General features: G+C 40.5%; 3 protein-coding genes across 8 annotated transcripts; 2 read left to right on the forward strand and 1 right to left on the reverse strand.

Moving 5' to 3' along the window:
• The first annotated feature begins 297 nt into the window (after positions 1-297).
• Positions 298-10710, forward strand: LOC109632715 (mitogen-activated protein kinase 12-like). Of its 2 annotated transcripts, XM_069519305.1 has the most exons (16): positions 298-863; positions 1902-2031; positions 2168-2226; positions 2321-2432; positions 2574-2603; positions 3008-3055; positions 3142-3256; positions 3347-3418; positions 3833-3912; positions 4542-4620; positions 4718-4891; positions 7806-8051; positions 8161-8418; positions 9733-9981; positions 10074-10176; positions 10378-10710. In XM_069519305.1, the coding sequence occupies exons 1-15, from the start codon at positions 745-747 to the stop codon at positions 10160-10162; spliced, it is 1860 nt and encodes a 619-aa protein (XP_069375406.1). In that variant the 5' UTR covers positions 298-744; the 3' UTR covers positions 10163-10176; positions 10378-10710. The 2 variants fall into 2 exon arrangements, with proteins under 2 accessions (XP_069375406.1, XP_069375404.1); XM_069519303.1 differs by lacking the exons at positions 7806-8051; positions 8161-8418; positions 9733-9981; positions 10074-10176; positions 10378-10710 and adding an exon at positions 5566-5855 and having other exon boundaries at positions 302-863.
• Positions 10711-11006: 296 nt separating this feature from the next.
• Positions 11007-17486, reverse strand: rpap3 (RNA polymerase II associated protein 3). 5 transcript variants are annotated; one of them, XM_020092391.2, is made up of 18 exons: positions 17345-17486; positions 16363-16459; positions 15474-15630; positions 15213-15377; positions 15013-15123; positions 14801-14928; positions 14591-14712; positions 14444-14514; positions 14214-14348; positions 13828-13955; positions 13490-13611; positions 13211-13281; positions 12942-13034; positions 12113-12312; positions 11834-12014; positions 11535-11632; positions 11282-11382; positions 11007-11179 (listed from the first exon to the last, which is right to left on the reverse strand). In XM_020092391.2, exons 3-18 carry the CDS (start codon positions 15624-15626, stop codon positions 11094-11096), a joined length of 1965 nt encoding a protein of 654 aa, XP_019947950.2. In that variant the 5' UTR covers positions 15627-15630; positions 16363-16459; positions 17345-17486; the 3' UTR covers positions 11007-11093. The 5 variants fall into 5 exon arrangements, with proteins under 5 accessions (XP_019947950.2, XP_069375400.1, XP_069375402.1 ...); XM_069519299.1 differs by lacking the exon at positions 17345-17486 and adding an exon at positions 16695-16799; XM_069519301.1 differs by lacking the exon at positions 17345-17486 and adding an exon at positions 16695-16799 and having other exon boundaries at positions 16363-16517.
• atp23 (ATP23 metallopeptidase and ATP synthase assembly factor homolog) lies at positions 17470-20170 on the forward strand. The gene is made up of 6 exons (XM_020092393.2): positions 17470-17617; positions 17778-17823; positions 18759-18840; positions 18918-19055; positions 19299-19382; positions 19476-20170. Exons 1-6 carry the CDS (start codon positions 17470-17472, stop codon positions 19677-19679), a joined length of 702 nt encoding a protein of 233 aa, XP_019947952.1. The 3' UTR covers positions 19680-20170.
• Positions 20171-23633: the final 3463 nt, after the last annotated feature.

Genomic DNA, 23633 nt, shown 5'->3' on the forward strand with positions numbered 1-23633 from the left:
GCATGCATTCTACATGCATGGCCCCAGTATAAATAGCAAATTTTAAGTTTCACAGTATTAAAAGCAAAATTGATATATTATCATGTATGACAGCATCTGTAGGTTTTGCTATTGAAGTTGGAGCTGGTTTAAACTACTTTATATACAGTTTTATATACATAGACTTCTTCTGTCAAAGACATGTAGTGTAGTAGAATCTGGAATGTTTCCCTTTAAAATGTAATGGATGTACTCGGTACCAGTTTCACTTGGCTGTAAACATTGTGATACATAAAATATATAATTAAAAAATTCATAATGATCTGTGATGATCAGTGTAATATTAACTCTGGATGAATATGATAGAAAATTGTGCCTAAAACAAATAGTATATGTTGTAATGTATATTCGAGGGGTGGGCTCTTACTGCGGTGTAATTGAAGGTGGCCAGATGTTTGGTCTGTTGGTGTTTTTTTCCGCACATTGTAGACACACCCACAGATTGCCCTGGGCGACCAGTGTGTCTGTGTGTGTCTGTGTGTTGGGGGAAAGCCTGTGTGTCTCACAAGTGGTCGACTGGTTCCTCTAGAGGAATTTTACGCACGCACCAAACTTCCTGCTGCGGGACGGACTGCGCGTCTCGGGCTCTTACTGAAGTGAAAGTAGATAAAGTAACATATTTCCTCACATGAACGGACCGGACCAGTGAGGTAGAACGGACCCACATCCTGACCTCAGCCGAGTTGAGTGTGAGCAGGTCGGGTTATGGCTGTGCGCTCCAGGACGGGGTACTACCGGCAGGAGGTGAACAGGACAGTGTGGGAGGTTCCGGAGAGGTACCGGGACCTGAAGCAGGTCGGGACAGGAGCTTATGGAACAGTGAGGTGAGTAAACCCCCCCTCTGCAGCCCAGAGGTTGATTGACTGCATATTGTTTATAGGAGCTGTTTGAGAGCCAGGGTTTATGTAATGCGTAACAGCACCTTTACCAAATGGATCCTCATCCAAAACCAGCTCTTCCTGGTCGCTGAGAGATAAACTACTGAAAGCTCAGTGTGGAAATAACGGCTCTTATTGCATCTCTCTCCTGTAGAAAACGAAAGCGTTTACATTTTTTTTAAATTTCCTGGTTCAATTTACATCCTCAAAACATCGTCCAAGAAACAAACAACTTTCATAGAATTGAACTATAATAATAATTTTCCATCCATGCAACATTTAAATTTCATCTATGTGCAATACCTTTACGCTGCACATATTTTGTTGACATTGTACTAGTTCACATTTTGTATAGTTCCTTGTGTTTATATTGTATTCTTTAATTTGTTTATTGCCCTTACTGCGTTGGATTTTTGGATTCCTTCTTTGTAACAAGGCATCGTGGGACTAAAAAAACATTATCTTGAATCTTTTCTTGTTTCTAAACCTAAACTCAACTAAAAAACTTACCACTTTGCATGCACCACTTTTACTATATTTTAGTATTGTATAGCACTGCCTGTGTGATGGGGTATGTTGGTCTCTCCACAGCTGGCTCTGCAGGGCCTCTCTTTGCATTGTGTTGTGTGGATGAGGGCGAACAAAGAAAACCACCCCCAGTCTCATTGTTAGAAAGTCAAAGACCCCCGAGTTAAGAGCATAGAACGCACCACTATTTTGTCTTCAATCAAAAAAGGGCCTTTTCTTTCCCTCCACAGCAGTCACAGTGACTGGCCGTCGCAGGAAAGACTCAGTTATACTTAATAACATTAATGATGGCTCCATTTAAGGTGTCCCCCCTTGTTATTAACCACATATGTGGACGTCCTGATTAACACCACAGAGAAAATAGGCCACTGGAGCTTAGGTTTACTGCAGAATGAGTATTTTTCAGAATAAAACTTAACCAAACCTTCCTGCATAATAAGGATCTGTCTGTTTCAGTTCGGCATGGGACCGCCGCACAGGGGCTCAGGTGGCCATCAAAAAACTGCACCGGCCCTTCCAGTCCAAGCTTTTCGCCAAACGGGCGTACAGAGAGCTGCGACTACTCAAACACATGAAGCATGAAAATGTAAGAAAAGCTCTTAAGGGAAATAAGAAAACAGGAAATTACAACATTTGATTTCAAAAAAACATCCTGTCTTGTGGTTTCCTGCACTCTATGCTAATCAGATATCATTTGGGATTTTATTTTTTTCACCGAGCAGGTGATTGGACTGCTGGATGTTTTCACTGCAGAGATCTCATTGGACCGGCTTCGAGATTTGTGAGTTCCCCTGCCTCCTCCCAAACACCCACTTTGAAAGCAGTCAGAGCGATTATTGGCAGATGACACTCCCGTTCTCTCCTCTCCTCCACAGTTACCTGGTGATGCCGTTCATGGGCACTGACCTCGGCAAGCTGATGAAGCTGGAGAGGTTGTCCGAGGACAGAGTGCAGTTCCTCATCTATCAGATGATGAGAGGACTCAAGGTGAATGATTTACTGGCCTCCACACAGCCGCTGTTCACAGTGTAAATACAGTTTAAAGAAAACGTTGATGCTCCTGTGTTGGTTTCAGTGAGTTGAGCTGAACTTGCTGACGTTCTCTGTCCTCTCTCTCTCACTCCTCAGTATATCCACTCCGCAGGGATCATCCACAGGGTGCGTGAACTTTGACCTTTCAGACTATGAGCTCTAGGGGGCAGGGGGTTCTTGCTCATTTTCACACCCAATTCCATTCATCCGGATTCCCACAAAGGGAGCTTTACTCTGTGTGCGTGCTTGTGTGTGTGTGTGTGTGTGTGTGTGTGAGAACAGAACTAACCTCTGTCTGTTAAGTTTTATTATGGAAACATCCCAGATGTCTCAGCCTCTTTCTTCAACTTTAGCCTTCAGTCAGCACTGATCGAAATTGTAGGAATTAGTTTGGAAATATGAACTAGTTATGTTGATGTTGCACAGTGGGGTTTAGTTTGTTGTTTTCAGCCTTTTCAGCTTTAAATCTATTTTGACTTATTTGCTTAATGTATTAATATTGTCATTATTTCCTTTCTCTCACACCTTAGGACCTTAAACCTGGAAATTTAGCTATTAACCCGGACTGTGAGTTAAAGGTACCCCAACTCAAAATATCTTGACGTGTGTTTTCTACATATTTTTACGTTTTCCTGTTCAAGCTGTTGTTTTCTGTCTGATTAAGATTCTTGACTTTGGCCTGGCGAGGCAGGCTGACGCTGAGATGACCGGCTACGTTGTGACACGCTGGTACAGGGCGCCGGAGGTCATACTGAACTGGATGCACTACACGCAAACAGGTACACTCTCGTGTGTCGACAGGGAAGCGAATGAAATAAAATAAGAATACAAGATGAATGGTTAAAGCTGATGTTTGTTCTCTGTTGCAGTTGATATCTGGTCTGCAGGTTGCATCATGGCAGAGATGCTGCTGGGAAAGCCGTTGTTCAAGGGAAGCGATCGTATCCTTCACAAACGATGTCTGATCTGATATATCATGACGGTGTTGGCGTTTATGTTTTCGACGATGTGAAAACTTATTTTAGAACAATACAGAAAAAACATGCATTTATATTTGTATTGTAAATTTAACATTTTCATTTCCTTAATTCAAGTTCTATATATTTGATTGCATTTGTTTCTTTATGATCTCCAGTTATATATCCTGAAGTTTATGGTTAATCAGGTATATATTACATCAGTAACAGTGTAATAGCACCAGAAAAACTAACCAATGAAATCCTTTAAACTGTAAAGACAAATTAGTGTCATTTTATTGCTGATGTTTCTGTTTCTACTGTCTCTTCGTGTTGATCACATGAGCACTGTAGAAAGTTCATATTTCACAGATGGTCCTTGACCGTAGCTCCTGTCAGACCTGGACCAGCTCAGAGAAATCATGAAGATCACAGGAACCCCGGCTGCAGACTTCGTTGTGAAGCTGCAGAGCCAAGACGTGAGACACGTTAAAGTTACACTCGATGCTTCTGAGCTTGAATCTGTCTCTGGCTGAGTTGAGCAGAGCTGAACGCTGGTTGCAAAATGTTTGTACCTTGTAGTTTGTTTGCTTTGACCTCAACGAGAACAGCAGCTGTGGGAAGTTTGTGTCAGAAAATACACAGAAATCAAACAGTAGCCTATATGTACTTTTTTAACTCTGATGTCACTGACTGAATTCAAGCTGAATTCAGCTGCTGTTGTCCATCACTGAAGAAACTCGTTTTAATTCCACCTTTTTATATCTACCTGTTTAGACCTAAAGCAGTGATCTGTCCGATTTTTTTTTTTATAGAAAAATGCTTAAGACAGACTCATTCTCTTAGTCCTTTAAATGTTTGTTTGAAATTTATGGGGCTGTTGTCTCCCCCTCAATAATCATCATTAAAAGTGATCCAGACTATTTGACCTCAACCTCCTGAGTTTCGTTCCTGTAAAGAGAAGAGATAGAAACCTGTAAACATTTAGATTATGTGAATACCAACTGTCAAATACACAAGATAAGAAAAGGGGAAAATAAATATTGCTCAAATATGCTCAAATAATTCCCTTAACACACCATCTCCTGTCACCTTTCTCTCTCAACAGGCCAAAAACTACATCAGAAGTCTGCCAAAAGTGCCAAAAAAAGATTTGCACACTGTTTTCTCCAAAGTCAGCTCGAGTGGTATGTGAATCTCTCTCTGTTCTCCACCCGTTTTGTCCACCTGTTGGTTCTGCTGGGTTCTGTGGTGCTGACTGTGACCTGTCGATCTGCGCTGCAGCCGTGTGCGTCCTGGAAAAGATGCTGCTCCTGGACCCTGAGCGGAGGGTGAGTGCCTCCGAGGCGCTGGACCTGCCTTTCTTCAGCGAGTTCAGAGACACAGAGGAGGAGACTGAGGCGCTGCCCTATGATCAGACCATGGACAACACGGACCTGCCGCTGGACCAGTGGAAACGTAAGAGGGAGGGGAGAGGATGACTTGGGTTCAAAGCTACATTCATCAATATTTCTCTCTTATTAAAGAGTCAAAACACATTCTCTATGGAACTAGTAGGCTGCCTCTTAAGATAATTCTACATTTTAGCTCAACTCTACACTCTCACTTGCATCTTTCAGGAGGGGGGAGTATCAAAGGATCAGTCTGTTGCCTGCATTTTAATGAGGAGTTAGTTTAATATATGCATTTCACAAATAACTAAATACTTAATATTTGTAAGATCAATTTATCTTAATCAGGACTTTAAAAAAGGATTTAGCAAAAAATTTGATCTATTCTGAAGAAAGAACCACAGATGTGGAGGAAGAAATGTGGTTTGCCATGAAATCAAGGCCACAATATATATATGTGTTGTACTCACATATTGTTATACTGGCTAACAGCCGAAAATAAATATGAATTCATGCAGGTTTAAGGTTTTATACTCCTTAAAATAACAGTTGGTTTTGACAATTTGTAGGCCAGTTCAATTCAAAAGGACGGCAGCGAGCAGAGTTGTTGCAGAACCTGATGTCTGCCAGAGGAGGGCGCTAATGGACTTAGATTTTATTTGCAGGACAAAGAAAAGATAAGAAGTGAATGTGTTGATGTAAAACACCTGATGCATCATCTTTCCCTTTGTGTTTGTGCAGGTCACACTTTCACCGAGATACTGACCTTTAAGCCGCCCAGGGACTCGAAGGAGACGTCACTTTAAGAGTACACACACACACAAACACACAAACACACACACACACACACACACACACACACACACACACACACACACACACACACACACACAAAGTTGCACAAGCTCCCACTTAGAAACTTGCAAATATGTTCTTGACTTTTTTTGTATTTTTGTAGAAATAATGTTGTTGAAGTGATGTAATTAGTTGTTTTTTTTGCTTTCAATAAAAGTGACCTGTGAAATAGTTAAGAGACTCAGTTTAGTGATATTATCTCCATCATCCATAGAAGTCATGTTCTTGCTCATTGTGGTTCCTTCCATCAACTCAGTCAGTGTGTTCTTTGTGCAGCAGGTTTTTCATCTGTTTGCATTTTGATAATTAATTCAGATAATGGAGGTTATTTCTGGAGCTGAAGGGCGAGTTCATCTACTGTACAGCACCAAAGGGAATGCTGGGAGGGCAAAAGTGAATAATTCGGTGACTCACACCATATCAACGTCTATCGCTCTACTCCAGGACTACTGCTCACAGCCTTTTTTTGCTTCCTCTGCAGCTGATATTTTTACACAGAGCAATGATTCTTTTTTACGTTATTTCGAATAATCCGAGATAAAACCTGCATCAAAACGACATTTTCCTCTTAACCGAGATCAGAGCTGTGACATTCCATGTTTTGGACTCACTTTCAGAACCATAAAACTCTGCAGATCACTCCCTCAAACTGGATCTGAGCCAGAAAAAAAAAGAACTTACTCCCACAACTGCAGGGACCCTCATCTGAAAAACTGAGGCAATGTCCTGTCACGATTGTGTTGAAAATGCTGCTGCTAAAGAAAATCTGGAAAAAGAAATTTAAAGGAAAACTTTTTATATATCCGCTATGAGGAACAATCCAATCAATATATTATCAGAGTGACCAATAAAGCAGACATGCTTGTTCTCAGCTCGCTCAGATAAGAGCTGAGTGCCTGCTGATGTTTGACATTTCTCTTATTTCCTGGTGGTGTTTACACGTCAGATTCTGACAGAAGATGGATAAAACCTGCACATCTGAGCAGAACAGACGACGTTCAAACCACAGCAGACTTCTGTTGTTGCTGTTTCTTGCAGGTAAAACAAGGATTTTTTACTTTTGGCAGCCATACCAGTTTAAGGGTTGAATTTTCACGCTGTGATGACTTCAGCGTACATTAATGCTGCCGTACTGACCTTTACTCTTATTTGTATTATGTTTATGCGATGAAAACCACTATCTCAGTGCATTACCTGCTGTAAATGTGATTGATAATGCACTATAATGTGATTTTCATTTTCATTTCAGGACATTTTTTTACTTTTTATACATATTTGAAAGCTGTTGTTAGCAGCCCCTAAAGCATATGAAGATTCAACATACAAAATATATCTGCATTTTTTGATATAGTGAATACATAGAGGATATATAAGTATGTGTATGTATATGTATATATATATATATATATATATATATATATATATACAACTAAATAGCAGATTAGTGTTATAGATTAAACCACAGAGCTATATGGCAACCACACAGCTCCACCTCTCCAGGCTACAACAGTGACCCAATAATATAATTCTATACTTTGATTGTAAATTATGCATTTATGTATTTTGGTTTTTCTACCCATCTTTATAATAAGCCTATAAAACATTACATGATGTCTGGGGCCCAAAGCTGCAATTATGAAATCATGGTCAAAGTAAAAACAGTAGGAGTGTTATAGCAGTGTGAGTAGAAAATAAATCAAGCAAGCTAATAGACTCAGTAATGTCAGTTACACAGCACGACACCTGTTGTGATATCCTCCATGGCACTTTTATGCCTCAAAGTCTCAAAAATAGTTTGACAAAACAATACCAACTGGCTTTCAACTTTCAAATGGACATATCCTTCCACTGGAGACTGCTAAAGGATGATGTAATTAAAAGTTGTAGAAAATCCTAAATGTATTTTCAATGCCTGATAGGCCTTCAGTCCGTGCTGTCTTCAGATGGAGAGCAGCCTGAGCAAGTTGACGGTGATAATAGCAGTAAGTGATCTTACATTCAATGAAACAATAAAATTGTCTGTATCAAAAATGTTTAACATCAAGATACTATTAAATTCTCATATCTCGTGGGATTGCTGTAATAGATGAAAATAAATGTTCCTTCATTAGGGACTTTTTCAGGAGGAATAAATGTAACAATACTGGGTCCGGACTATGTGACTGTGGGAGTGCCGAGCAGCATTGAGTGTGATGCCGAGTGCCCCGGATGTGTCTACTCCATGTCTTTGGATGGGCAGATCGCTCAGGGTCAGGGTAACGTACTGGGCTTCACTGTTGACGAATGGGTGGAGGCTTTAACTGTGTCATGTAAGGTCACAGCGAAGGACGAACAGCAGACCGCCACAAAGACAAAGACACTGCAAGTGATAGGTAAGAGGTTGCTGAGGTTGTTGTTGAGGTTGTTGCTGAGGTTGTCAGTTGCATGAGATCCTTCAGGGTGTCAATGTCTCAATGTCTCAGATCTGTCTTGTTTCTGTAGATGGACCCGCCAACATTTCCATCGCAGGCTCTGACATGATGAATCCAAGCCTGAGCCACACCTACGTCTGCCGCGCCCACTGTCGGCCATCTTGTTCCTACACCTGGAGGTCAGATCATGGCCCGTGGATTGGTGGCCAAGGAAATGTGATTTCCATCATACCTCAGGAGCTGGAGAACTCCACGGTGCTCACCTGCAAAGCCACCAACACAGTGTCTGGGCTCTTTATCACTGCCACGCGAAGCATTGGTGTAATAAGTGAGTCAAGAGTTTCATGATTTACTGGTGGGTGAGCTATTACCCCATCTAAGATAAGCTAGCTGTTTCCTCATGTTTCCAGTCAGTATGCCAAGATAGCTGTTTCCTCATGTGTCCAGTCTGTATGCTAAGCTAAGCTAGCTGTTTCCTCATGTGTCCAGTCAGTATGCTAAGCTAAGCTAGCTGTTTCCCCATGTGTCCAGTCTGTATGCTAAGCTAGCTGTTTCCCCATGTGTGCAGTCTGTATGCTAGGATAGCTGTTTCCTCGTGTCCAGTCTGTATGCTAAGCTAGCTGTTTCCTCGTGTCCAGTCTGTATGCTAAGCTAAGCCAGCAGTAGCTTATTCAGCATTACTGTATGAGAGTGGTATACATCTGGTCTTTTAACTCAAGGCAAGAAAGTAAACATGTAGTACCAATTTCATTTAACTAACATCAACATGTTTGCTAATTAGCTCATCAATCATTGGGAGTAATCGATAAAGAAATTATTTCTTTCAGTATAACTGATGTTTACTTTTACTTTGAAAAGCATGTTGCACATTTCTAAAGTCAACCTGCTGTTTCATGACAGAAGTGCAGAGGTTGCCAGATCTGTGAGACAAAACCAGACTAATGCCAGAACTCTCAGTTCTTTAACCAATGTACTAAAATAACCCTGTTTAATTAAGACATGTAAATTCCCTCTCCACCTGGATGACATGAGTTCACTGGTTATATGTCCTATAGCCTACTGTTTCAACTGCCACACCTCATGTTGCTTCACTGTATTTCAATCATATACTTATAATAAATACTTGTGTAAATAGGCTATGTATTTATACTTTTTATTTACATGATTTCAGCTGATATGTTTTTGAGTAATATAGGCTACTCAAGATATATACACAGATGAGCGATAACATTAAAACCTGTCAGTGGTTGTGAATTAACATGATGAGGTGTATCAGCTATACTACAGTAAATGTATATGACTTATAAACAGTAAATATTTGTCATCCCAGCAGGTGGAGGAGGAAACAGTTAAGTTTGTGTGTTATGAGTAAATGAGCTAAGCATATACTGAATTCCGCTAACCTGTTTATTTTGTATGAAGTGAAACATGATCATTTACCCAATTCCTTGAGAAATCCACAGACCTGGCAACCCTGCAGAACTGGTCCTCTGAAAGTAGTTGTTTTAGAAACAGCCTAATGAACAACTCTTTCTGCTCTTCTTCATGCGTTGCACTGATGTAGTCTAATACATTTGCATTTTTGAATCGTGTACAGTTCAATTTTGTCGTTTTTGATCTGTACCCGCTATCTTTTTTTCAGCCGGTCCATCAAAGGTCCAGATCGAAGGCCCCGACATCATAGAAATTGCAAAGAAGTATATGTTTGTGTGTTCCGCCCAGTGTCTGCCATCTTGTCGCTACTTGTTGTCTGTGGACGGTCAGACCGTGAGGGGCAATGTGATTGAGATCAGAGTGGATCATCCACTTGAATCTGTCACTCTCAAGTGCGAGGCACAAAACATAGCTTCCAGGAGGACGGGCACAGTGTTAAAGACTGCACAAGTTAAAGGTAGATAAGCTGCAACATGCTTTAATATACAACCTCACATTATAGTGACACTGTTCTGATCGACGTTCTTTTTCTGTTTGCTTGTGTTTCAGGGTCAAATCAAAACCTGTCTGTTCGTCCTGAAGAGACCTCAGCACTGCTGCTGTTGGTCTCCATGGTGACGGTCTTCTTTACACTGTGATCCACTGCACACAGGTGAGGCTCTTATACTGGAGCATGGAGAGTTATTGTCCCAGCAACATGATTTACTGTCTTCATTTATTAGTTTAATCTTAGTTTGTCGCTTTAGTTGCTCCCAACATATTATTTCACTAATACAAATATAAGTAGTCCAGTATTTAATCTGTGGCACTATAGTATTTTTCTTTCCATCATTCAAATCATTTCTATCTGTAGGTTCAGGGATGAATCAGTGACAAAGAAATCTTTCTAAGTCTTGGGGAAGTGATGACTCACACACTCTACAAATTACTCCTTTACACTCGCCTCACATGTTGACATTGGGCTGATCCGTGTTTGCACTTTGCAGGGAGTGACGTGGAAAAGGTGCTTGAAAGCAATAGTGTGGAAACAGGAGCGACCACATCTGAAGTCAGAATTGGTTGAAGATCCAACAACACTAATTAAGCTGGAAAGTCGATGCATAAATGAAATGCACTGCCTTTTATATCAAGAGTTATCAGATTTGTAAAAACACTGTCTCATCATTGAATTAAAGTCTTAAACAGATCCAACATGTTTCCATACTTGACGCAGGGTTTCTCAGTTATATCTCCGCCCCGGCTTCTGGGTCAAGCCATGCTGAAAATGATCAAAGGTCAATGAACCTAATCACAGGAGGGTGAGTCGAGTGAAGAAACACTCTGGGTGTGTGTGTGGGGGGTGTGTGTGTAGGTTTTACATTTCCTCAACTTTGTGGTTCAGCTTTAGTTCCACCTGCAGGCTGAATGGTGATAACACACCACAAAGATATTATTCAAAACTATATTTTATATGAAATTGAAAAGAATAGCCTGTTTCATGTATTTATTGGTACATGTTTTATTTTATTGGAAATACCAGGTGTTCATTTTCTGTTGGATGCTTAAGTGTCTTCACTGAAACGTGGAGCCTCACACACCGTACTTCTTCTGTAAGAGTGTAATGGCTGATTCGTCCAGCTCGGCTCGGTGAAGGAAGTCGAACAGGTCTTTCAGCACTGGAGCATAGAAAAAAAACACAGCGATCATCAACGGTGCGCAGATGAAAATGATACAATGAAAATGAGTCGTCAGCATCGACACATTGAACACACTCTTACCTTTCTTCTCTGGAGACGACATGAACATTACAGTCATGTCGAAGCGCCGCACACTCGCTAGACTGCTGAGGACCTCCAGTATGACAGCAGGCGTGTCATTCCTACACAAGAGCTTTTCTTATTAAACAATATATCACTGCACTTTCTCGTCTTTAACAGTAAACACAAATGCACTGAACAATAACTAATATTCACAATATAACAAATCAGCTCCTTAGTTTTTCTCTGGGCATTTTTTTCAAAAGAAACGTACTTTATGTAGAACTCGTGCAGCGTTGTCAGTATCTGACTGAGGATGTCAGGTTCAAGGGAGCTTTGGAAGATCTTAATGTATGATTCAGCCTTGATTTGCTGCAAGATAAAAAAAAAATGAACAAAAAAACTTGTAATCTGACACTTCAAGTTAAGAAATCTTAACTTTTTCATTGAATTCCTGATTTCATTTTCAAATACATTTTATTTCAAAGAAACAGTGATGAAAATGAAAAATGTTATGATCAATGTGATGCCTGTAACATTTAATTATGTCTGTTACTGTAAAAGTCAGCTCACCCTCAGATATCTGTAAATCACTTCTGGATGCTTTCCGATCTTGCGGATGTCGGCCTCCAGCTGGAAGCTGCTGGTGGGTGGAGGGGGCAGGTCTATAACTAATGAGGGAGTGATGGTTGACGTTTCAGGCGGGTGAGTGATTTCATCCTGCACTGGTTCAGGCTGTCTGCTGGGAGGGACCCTAGTGAACCAAAGCAAAATACAAATGAATATAATAATCTACATAATGACAGAATTGTGTTAAATGTTTTTAACTAATAATCAAACAGTGTCACTAACTTTTCTGATACGGGCGAGGGTGCGTCTGCCGTCTCCTCGATTTTTATAATTTTGGCACTGGGTGATGTGGACAGTGGAGAGGAGTCATCCTCACGCTCCCTCAACACTTCCTGGATGAAGGTCTTGGACCCACTTGACTCCTCCTCAGGCAACGTAGCTTCCCCACTGACTTCCGTGATTTCCACTCTCCTCATAGGTTTCTGAAGAGCGTCAGACAGAAAACACAAAGTCAGGTTTTTTCCCTAATCAAACATAATAATGAAGTGATGCACTTATGTCTGCTGCCACCCGCTGGACAAATAAGACTCAGCATATAAACATGTTCAGATAAAGCATTTCTGTGTTATGATTACACGTGTGTGCTACATGGATTTATCTTCTTATTTCAAGTCAGTGTTGCCAATTGTTATTTACTTATATAAATAAACAATCATGAGTGTTAATTACAGATTCCTCAACCTAAAATAATTTCCTCACATTATCAATTTTCTCTGACATATTCTAAAAGAGACTTTCAAATTTGCAAAACAAAATTTAGTAAATCACACATCTTCAAATTTAGGACGTTTGTTAATTTGATTTAAAAAACCAATGAGACAGATTCTCAACATTATAGATCAACCTTACTATCAGAAAAAAATAGGTCATCCTTTTAGGATTAAATTTAATTAAATTATCCTTTCAGCAATCTAAGTGCATCTTATGTTTTTAGTACCCAACCTTTCATTTCCACCTTCACTGCCTTTGGTGTAACACATTTTTCATCACTTATCAATAAAGACCTCTGCACTAAGCAAGAAGTAGAATTGTGAAAAAATGAGGAACTCACGGTTGAGCGCAGATGAATCAGTTTATCAATCGGCTGAACTGTTCTCCTCTGTGAGCTGTCGTCTGTTTGAAGACGTCCGCTGGCACCAACGTCCTAAAACAGGAGAGAAGTGTGACTTTTCAACTGTTCATCCAAACAACAAAAATGAATCCAAGCACCAGAAGGGCCTTCTTCTTTTACACAGGAGTTACTTTCCGGTTTTGTTTCACAGGCTCAACTTGATTCTTAACTTAAATATGTGCACAAAACTAATAGATTGTGAAACGTACAATCTTGAGTTTCTGGAGTTCATTCAAGGCCTGTTTGTTCCCTGGCTCCAGCTTCAACACCACCTGGAAGTCTGAGAATACAAATAACAAAACATTTAATACAAATAACGTTTACTTGTTATTTCAAAAATAATTTACGACGACTCTTTAAATGTCTTTATATCAAGTGTGAGATAACTTAGTAATTAAACAGATCTGGCCTCTTGCTGTTAAAAATAAAAACATGGAACGCTGTGGCAGCTGATGGACATTTTACGACAGTGTTGTTCTGTAAAGCACCTTGTTTGGCCTCCTCTAATTTCCTTAAAGCCACTCTGGCTGTTGCTCGACGGGCAAAAGCCTTGGAGTAAGTACTGTCCAGATAAATGGCTTTAGTGCAGTCTTCCTCTGCCTCCTTATACCTGCAACAAATTACAAAAAGTATGTTGTCATTCTATTACTAACATTTATGCAATTACCACTCAATTTAATGTTGATAATTTGTTTTGCTGTAATAAGAGTTAGACACATGCACATGGTACATATTGAGCATTTTTGAAAGTACAATATGAATATTGTCTGTAGATTAACAAGACGATTGTGTAATGTCTAATATTAGAAAATGATGTTGTGCTTACCTCTCAAGCTTCAGGCAGGCCATGGCTCTGTTGGCAGGAAGAAGGACGTTCATGCTGTCTGCCTCCATACCTTGGCTGTAGCACTCGATGGCTGCTTCATACTTCCCCTCTTTGAAATAAGCATTCCCCTGAGTAGCACATTCAGAAAACATAAATCAATTGTGGAAACTGCCTGGGGGTAAAAAAAAACAGTGTTTAAGGAATATCAGGAACTGAAAATGTCTCTTTTACCCACAGTGTCATGGATTTTTATCTTTGGCTTAATACAAGATGACAAATTCTTACAAAACTTCCTTGGACATTAAAACTATTCTTAATAGTGGTATGTGTGCATATTTTTAGTGTGAGCTGATGTGTCCAACTGTGAAAACCCTTAAATATCTTACTCTGTCTTTTTGTAAAACGGCCTCCTGCCTCTTCTGCTGTTCCTCCATCAGTCTCTGCTGCTCAGAGTCGACTGTGGAAGCTTCCTGTGGCTGCGTGGCTTCACTTTGGAAAGTCAGTGCCTCCTTCCCAAGGGCCTGAAACCACAAAGCGAAAAAGCATTGAATAAAAACAGAGAGAGGAAGGCTTGAGGAATGACGCTCATCATCTGATCTGATCTGATCCCACTCACCTCAGTGATTTTCTTCACTTCGTTCTGTGCTTCCGTGTTCCCTGGGTCAAGCTTCAAAACCATCTCATAATCTATTCAGAAGCAGATTCATGTTGTTATCTCAGAGAATCAAGATTGAGAGGTGAGGTAATAGTTTTGCTTCATTACCTTCTAAAGCAGATTTATATTTCTTCAGCGCAAACTGTGCCGCTCCTCTTTGCGCATAAGCTTTAAAGTAATTGCTGTCCAGAGCGATCGCTAAGTTGCAGTCGGACTCCGCCACAGAGTACCTGCGATGAGCAAAGATGAATTAATTTGCAGGGAAACAAAACAAAACATTCTACGATCGTGACATCAGCCACGTGATCTGTGCTTTACTTTTGGAGTCTGAAGAAGGAGGTGGCTCTGTTGGTGGGCAGCACAGGGTTGTAAGGATCCGCACTCATCCCTCTGGTGTAACACTCAATGGCATCGTCATACTTCCCTTCCTTGAACAACATATTACCCTGAAAATAAAAAGTGAAATACTTTAGGAAAGAAATCATCATTTTTAGTTTTTGTACTTTTAGAACTTCTTATTCAGTGTTTACCTTTTCCTTCTCTGACAGAGCTTTCTCTCGATCGACTGCAGCTTCCTCTGAGTCAGACTCGTTTGACTCTACTGGACTTTCTTCTTTATCCATCTCGGCCAGAGCTTTGTCCTGTGAACACACAAACACACGTACTTCATAACCCACTCCACAGTTTCACTTGTGATATGAAGTATAATGCATCAGAATTAGTTAACTACCACGTCAAACTTGTCCCACGATCGGTAATCATGTGCTTTTATCCTTGACGAGTGTTGGTGCTCCTCTGCTTTATCGTCACCACTCCTAGCATGCTCCATCTTCTTCTTCCTCTTCTCCCTCATCTTCGTTTGGTATTTTTTGTTGCGCACAGGTGGGAGTTTCTTCTACAACACAGGACACAGAGATGCTCACACCTGAGGAGTAGCCACACGACATTACCTGCTCATGAGGGGGACGAACACGTGCAGCGGGGGACACACCTCGGTCTCCTGTTGTCCCGTTGTCCTCAGCTCCTCGTCCTTCGTCTTCATGTCAGACTCCCAGCCCTCCAGCTCCTTCATGAAGCTGTGCAGCTCCTCCGCGTTCTGTCGCATCTGAAGCTGCAACTCGATGGCTTTGTTTCCCCCGGACATGTTACTGTGAAACACACATGTGTAAGTCACAACACTCCCTGCTGTCGTTGTAGTCGATGGCCGCGTTTCAGGCAGGAAGAAGACACGAGTCCAGTTTGCGGCTCGCAGCTAGTTAGCTAGCTAACGGAAACGCGGAACCTTAAGAGGAATGAAAGTGAATGAATGAGATTGTGGTTATTTGGATGTTGTAAAGTACCTGTCTCGTCTTCTTCCTGCTGCTAAACACTCTTATGGTGTAGCTGTGGTTAGTTTGGCTCAGTGCTAAAAAATATCAGTAAGAACAAGCTCAATGGACGGTAGCTCGTAGAGCCACTTCCGGTGTCAACAGAAACTGCCACTGATGTAAAGGCAGCTGCCCCTGCTTCACTGAACATCTGCATCTGATGCCACAAGTGTCTGGGGGAAGTAAACTGAGTAAACTGTGATAAACCAAAGGAGAAATGTAAATGATCCTTAAAGACATTTAAATCTCTTAACTTAGCCTTAAATTCTCCATAAGATTGTGAAGAAGTCCATGATAACAATGGTGCACAGAGCTGCCACTGCTCGTGAAGCGGTTTACTGACTCCACAGTTTTGAGTAACTGTAGAACCAACAGACAAATCAGCAGGTTTACATGTGTCTGATAGCAAAGGCATTGTAGTAAGGACTGGGTTAAAGTGACTTCATTATTAAAACATCTCTGAAGTTCACAAGGAACAAACATTAATTGGCCAATGAAAAACAGAACATTTACCTAGTTCTCCTTGATCTTTAAGGAAACCTGGTGCAGCTCATCCACAGTATGTGCTGACTAGTCAACTTCTCTTTCCTCGGAGACTGGATTTCTTTGGCTTTGAAAGAAATAGGATGTTATTTGTAAGTGTGGCACTGTCACATCTTTTAAATGATCTGTAGACAAAAAGAAAAGAATTGGCATGGCATGGACCCATGAAATGCTTAATAAATCTTTTTAAAGTTTAACTAAACCCCTAAAACATATTTTTCATATAAAACCAATATATCTGGATATTTAGTAGAGAGATGACTTATATTGGGAATTCGGCCTTATTAAAATACAGTACATACGAGCACAGACAGTAGAAAAGAGTAAAAGAGATGACACCATCTGTGAGCAGTCTCTGTTGATGTTGGGAGCCATGACAGCGGAGTCCCAGCAGCCACTGCGCAAAGAAAGATCGTCTATGCTACAATCGCTCACCAAATCCCCCAAAACCAAATCATCATCAGAAGCATCACCTTAAATAAGTACAAATAATTGATTCAACCATATAAAAGATCATTTCTGTGGCTGCAACATTCATATAATTGAGTTATATAGTACATGGGATTTCAATAAAGTTGGCTACAGCCTAAAACAACAACATATTAAGAAATATAATTATTAAAAAAGGACTCCTGGGCTCATGTATGATTAATTAATTGTAGTTTAGTATCGTTGACCAGGCAGCTGCAGTAACTGCGCTGGTTTATGTCAAGTATTTTGGTCCAGAAATCTCGCTCCACGTTGACAGCTTGTCTGCAGATTCTCAATAGACGATCTATACCGGAAACGTCTCTAAGAAAACTCCATTGAAATAATTTTATCACGTTAAATAATTTAATTGAAATGAAGTCAATGAATGAGCCTTTATGTCCAAGATGGATGTGAATCGAATAATACAAAATAAATAACAAAGAGACTTTTTTGTTTCTTTATATACAGTCTATGGTTTTACCTTTGAACTTTAGTGATCACGTGACCGTGGCGACAGACGACCTCTCTGTGCTAGCTAGAGGAAGCTAACCGGGGGGCGGGCTCGATGCTAACATTTCCACATTGTTGTCAACATTTCCCAGTGTCATGGACCAGACCAAACAAGAGGAGGAGTATGGCTACGACTTATTCCCGGACAGGAACAGATCGAAGTTCAGCAAGGGATCCGTCGCGGAGAGTCTGTTCACGTTCCACCACAAGTGTCAGGTCATGTTGCAGGTCGCGATGGACACCAGTGAGTGATCCTGCTCTCTGTCCTGCACAGACACAGGAAACACGTTGTTACTTCCACGGTGGCTGTGATTAACATGCTGGCAGCTAACGTTAGCTGGGTCATTGTTAGCTAGCGGTGGTTTGTGAGGGTGACCACATTAACCGGCCTCTGTCTCCTCCAGGTCCTTATGCCAAACTCCTCCTCAGTGCCATGAGACGCTCAGGATGGTCAGTATGTGTTTGTCTTTGCTTGAACACACAGCTGTACACTTCACAGTCTGACAGGAAGAAGGTTTGCTCATGAAATAATGATAACTCAAAGAAAACAGATGGTTCAAATAAAGAAGAAATAATGTCAATAATAATAAACAGCTTGATTATTCTAATGCCAGTTAAATTGATTATAAACAATCAAAATAGTTTACAGGATACCTTATCTATACCTATAAGTATAGGTAAGTACTTCCCTATAAGTATCATTTGTACCGTGGCAGAGAGAACTCAACGCACTGCACATTAAGAAAACAAATGGAAAACAACACTTCATCTATTTGGTGATGGAAAGATTTCCGATGTTGTTATCACAGTTTGCAGTGCGACACATGCATTGCAAAGAGTCACAACACATGCAGATACTTAAACACCCAGCAAATTGTGACATCGGAAATGTTTCCATCACCACTAATGAGTAGCAGACTTCAAAACCTCACAAAGCATTGAACTGCAGCCAGGTGCTTCACTTTTTTGGGTCCCCCTTGAAACATTTTTGTTGTCGTTTTCACAATTTTCAGTGTGTTTCTGTATTTGCATGAGTTGTGACCTTTTTGCGCATGTGTCGACAAATTGATGAAGTTGTTTTCTTAATATTTTTCTATTTGCTTGTGTTTTCTTAATTTGCAGTGTGTTTAATTCTCTTGGCCACCGTACATTTAACATTCAACACCTTCACCAACACCTTCACAACTTTAAACTCACCTCATCTATCACCTTAATATTCATGATTTCACTGCCATTTATTATTTCCTGTGACAAGCTCACTCTACACGACACCTTTCAAAACAATTTACATGCAATTTAGATAATAATAATTTAAATAGTTACTACTTGTATTTATAACAGACTGATTCGCATGCAGATGACTTTGCTTTCTCTTCTCAACACAGCAAAATATTTAAAGACCGACATTTTGTCTGTGAAGACTGTGACGGCAGCGTCAGCGGAGGCTTCGATGCAGCTTCTTCTCAAGTAAGAAAGATGGTGACATTAAAAAGATACAAGATAACTGGCCTCACCAGTAATGATGTACTTGCTCTGGTTTGCAGATTGTTTTATGTCAGAACAACATCCACCAGCAGTCCCACATGAACCGAGTGGTCACACATGAGCTCATCCACGCCTTCGATCACTGCCGGGCCCACGTGGATTGGTTCAACAACTTCAGACACCTCGCTTGTTCTGAGGTGAGTTTAGACTGGGGTCCAACGCTGGCTGATCTCATTCACTTTAAATCCCACCAGTGTTATTATGGTCCTGTTTTCATGATTGAACCTGTTACATAATCAGAGTGTGGATACAGCACCCCCTTCGGGATTCAACGGGCTGGCCTGGGTTCGAGACCATACACTATTATAGAGAATCCCAACAATGACATTAACTCACAGAACTACAGATCTAGTCAAGATTTCTTTATGTCACTGTTTCAGATCCGGGCAGCTAACCTCAGTGGCGACTGCTCCTTTAGCAACGAAGTAGCCAGATTAAACTTCGGCTTGAAGGAGCATCATCAGGTACCTGCGATGGGATAAATGTGACTCTTAGTGGCAGCTTTCAGCTCTGTCTCTCTTACCCAAATCTTAACCTCACCCTATTTCCTCGGACAGGAATGCGTCAGAGGCCGCGCCCTCCGCTCCATCCTGGCTGTGAGGAAAATTAGCCAAGTGGAGGCGGAGAAAATAGTGGACGAGGTCTTCGACACGTGCTTCAACGACCACGCGCCCTTTGGACGAATCCCGCACAGCAAGAAGGACGCCAAGTTTGCCTACAGAGATTACGAGAGCAGAAATCGATACTACACTAACCTTTAGTGTCGTAATGTTTCTCATTTCACTCTCAAGGATGCTGGAGCTGGTTGGAGATGCCTCAGTCAACGTGAACGCCTCAACAGAATGACTTTGTTTTGAAAACGATCATATCCTTTCAATAAAGGATTTTCAGAGAATGATTCGTCCATGGAAAATTAAAGCAAAAGGAAGGAGCTTCGGTACATTTCATTTTCTAGCCTACGGACGCTAATTCTGTAAAAAGGGATTGCAAGGACTGATATTGCTCTGCAAGTCAAGTATGAGTTGAGGCACCAGTGATTTTGTTTTTTGTCATTTGATTTAGGGTGATAATTTGGTGCTTCTAAGGAAAATCCAAGGTTTTCCTTTTCGTCCATCTGTGTTTGCTGTGAAATCCTTTGATGACAAGAAAGGATGTACAGTATTTCTTTTGTTGCCACAAACCTCCACTAATTTCTTGTTAATAGAGCAGGTAATGCATCAATTAAACAGAATTAAAGTTTGATTCCTCTGAAGAAGTATGTTTCACCTATTCTTGACATAAGTCATTTCCTCCAAGTTATTTCTAGCTGCGTTCGACCTTGGTGCTGAAAGTTAGAATTTCTGACTTGCCAGAAAAAAAAGAAAGGATTAGTAAGTAAATTGCAAATTATAACACATTTATGTTTAATCCTGTTAGAGGATCCTTCAAGTTCCTCCACAACAACACGGACAACTTTGTTCACATCTGCTTCACAGGAAAATGTCATTGCCGACATCTTTATTGGACATTAGCATTTAAAGAATCTCGTATCGCTTCGCAGTGATTAATGAGGGAAGGCGTTATGAGGGAATTAGCTTCATAATCCCCCTTCCCTCCTCCGCCTCCTCCACTTCTGCTTATCTGAAAGACAACAGCCTCTGCATCGTAATCATAAAGTCACTCAGCGTCTGCCGTTGTAGTGTTAATATGCCACTTTTATTAATATTCTCCACTGGAAGAACAGTGTGAAAACACAAGAAGAACTTGGGCTCAGCAACATGGCGGGTTGGTGGGATGAGTGCAGAAGATTAGGTTACTTTTAGAAGCTTAACAGAGGAAATGATGAAAATAGTTTGAAGGCGCTGGGACTAATTTGAGACTAACACAAGAAGACAAAAGAAGGAAATGATTTGGCCAATGTCGTACACCCAAGTACTCTAAATAAAGAAATCATAGAAAACAACAGAATTACTGCTGGAATTGTGTACATATCAAATGCTAGCTGCTAAATACATTTGACACAATCAGACTTGCAGAACAAGGTTGAGAATTCATAAGTTTGTATTTATTCAGTCCAAGTCCTCGCTGCAAACCACCTTCACATGTCTCACATTCAGAACAGAAATGCTGGAATCAGCTGATAAAATGAACGTCATGTTTTCAGTTTAATTATATAATGATAACTCCTAAGGTAGTTCTTCTATATTTATCATAGAATAATCATGGATATTGATGATTAAGGGTATTATTATTAATGAGTGTGTGTAATTCGGCGCAGATCCAATTTAAAATCTCGATCTAGTGAATTTAAATATAGTTTTATAAGGTTACTGTGGTGAAGGAATTCCATTCTAGTTATTCAATGTGATAATTAGACCACAAACCCATATCTTCCCTCTTAATTGAGTTTATACATAGAGTCAATCAATTATTTAAACACACCAACCAATGTCACATACAAAAGCGAGGCATTAAAGCACTGTTTCCCATAAGGGCTGTATGTTTTTTTATTGTGCTTACAGTTGCACAACACAGAAACACTACAGGATTAAGCATCTCGCTTATGTCCTTACTTATCCCCCCCCCCCCCCCCCATCTCACCCACATCGCCATATTCAAATGAAATATAAAATATTAATTGCGGCAGCCTTGCACTCCCACACCTAAAGAGGCACATCTCCAGCCCCAGCATGTATTTCTAGCACAACAATATATGTTTTTAGAATAATGATGAAATGCTTTGTATTTGTGGTCTGCAACCTAAAAAGACCGAAATGATGTCACAACAAACATTTCGGTTTGATTTCAAGCAGAGAAACTTAATGATACCAATATGAGTCATTATCCAATCAGCTGCTACACTGTAAGAACCAAGTCCTCATTAACGCCTGCAGTACCATCCCTGTCCACTAGATGGGAGTTTTGACCCACTTATAAAGCGAGGCCAATCCAAATTTGAGTAGAAAGAGTTCTGACTGTTTTAATGATACGTATAATTGAATCAATTTCCCTGAGTTCTGTTCCAGGTGAACGTTGGGCCTTTCATGAGAGGAGATAGGGGCGCGCTAATCAAGTCGCCGCTGAGAAGAGCGACGACTTTCATTATTCCATCTATTTAAGCAGGCAGCACCCACTGTGATCTAATTAGGATGCTCTAGCAACTCTGAAATCCCTTCAGCTAATCTGCTGTAGGACAACACATTAACCCCAGAGAGTGCTAATGAACTCGTCTCATTAATTAGAATAATGCCAGATTTAGTTGTAGCGTGGAGAGGCGACGAAGAGCGAGGACACCCACTTGTCTTTGTGTCCGCGCCTTGTGTTGGGTGGAGTCGATAATGAGAGGCCGCTGAATTATTTAGCTGGATTTAAACAACCACTGAGATATTGGTGCCATTCGGCTTTGAAGAAGACGTTTCTGCACCTCTCAGAGAAATAAAGTCTGATGAGTTTTTGGGGAGTAGTTTGCACACGTTTGCTTCCCGAGCCTTTTTCAGAATGACTTTGAAAAGAACGTGGCGGAAAGAAAAGAAGCAGAGGATGAGACCTTGGGAAAAGCCGGGCGACGTGACATCCTTTGGCCAAGATGGCCGTTCTTCTGTCCCGTCCCCAGCTCTCTAGGGAAACACTTGAACAAAGAAAATATATTGAGTCCAGTCACCTGCTCTGTAGCCTGAGGAGAACAATCATGTTCAGCTGATTGAGGACAAGAGTGCATGTCTAAAGATGGCCACTGCAAACCATGTTTTATCAGCTGACACCATGTATTAGCACAAATATTTGAATATATTTTTAAATATAACAGAATGATCAGTTTAGCTGTATTAGAACAATCGTTAGTTGTAGTACTAGATGGAATATGAAGATGTAGGAAAGTAGATTTACTCCCTCTCTTGAAAAGAGTTAGATGAAAAGGGTCAACAGCTTCTTTGTCTTTCTTGAAGAATGGGGGAGTTGTGCTATGTTCAAAAGAATGTCAGAATTCACAACACTTTGTGGTTTTACTCCTACGTGCTTAGCTAACTGGCTTTTGGTGTGAGCTTCGTGTTTCACGTATCAACTAGCAAGAAAGCATATAATTCCATAATGTCAAACTGTTACTTATTATCATATCAAGTTGTAGACGTTGTGGTAGTAGCTTTATGCATAATAGTGATAGTAGAAGTAATATGATATCATTAACCTTTTTAAAATACACCAGTGGGATGCTTTGACCTTGGTAATGCTACTTAAATACTTAAGGTGTGTTTTGGTTTGTACTGGACTTGGTCTTTACACAATCTTTACAAATTATGCATTATTGAGAAGTATTTTAGGACATCCTTGTGGTGATGGTCCACAGTGTGTCCACAGTCCTCAGGCCCTTGTATTCCATATTATGACCCCAAAAATGTATGAATAAACAATAGATGAGGCATAAAAAGAGCATTTCTTGCATATTTTTCTGCCTCTGTAATTTTGGTTCAATATCTCTTTTACTCAATCAGACGTTTTGGTTGTATAATTGTGAGTTACCTCTCATAGCATTAGTTTTACATAATCAAGTTCTTTGCAGAGACTTTGGGAAGGGGTGTTATTCATTAGACACTTAACAGGCGACACTGACAGTGGAAGAAGAAAAAGTTTCATTAATCATTATAATTCACAGCTCAGATCCCCGGGAGGAGAATCCGTCTAACCTGACAATTAACTTCCCCAGCAGGGAGGCACAGTTTGAGGCCGTGCTACATGTAAAT

The sequence above is a fragment of the Paralichthys olivaceus genome, chromosome 23 (genome assembly GCF_024713975.1).
Source record: "Paralichthys olivaceus isolate ysfri-2021 chromosome 23, ASM2471397v2, whole genome shotgun sequence".
Taxonomy (NCBI): domain Eukaryota; kingdom Metazoa; phylum Chordata; class Actinopteri; order Pleuronectiformes; family Paralichthyidae; genus Paralichthys; species Paralichthys olivaceus.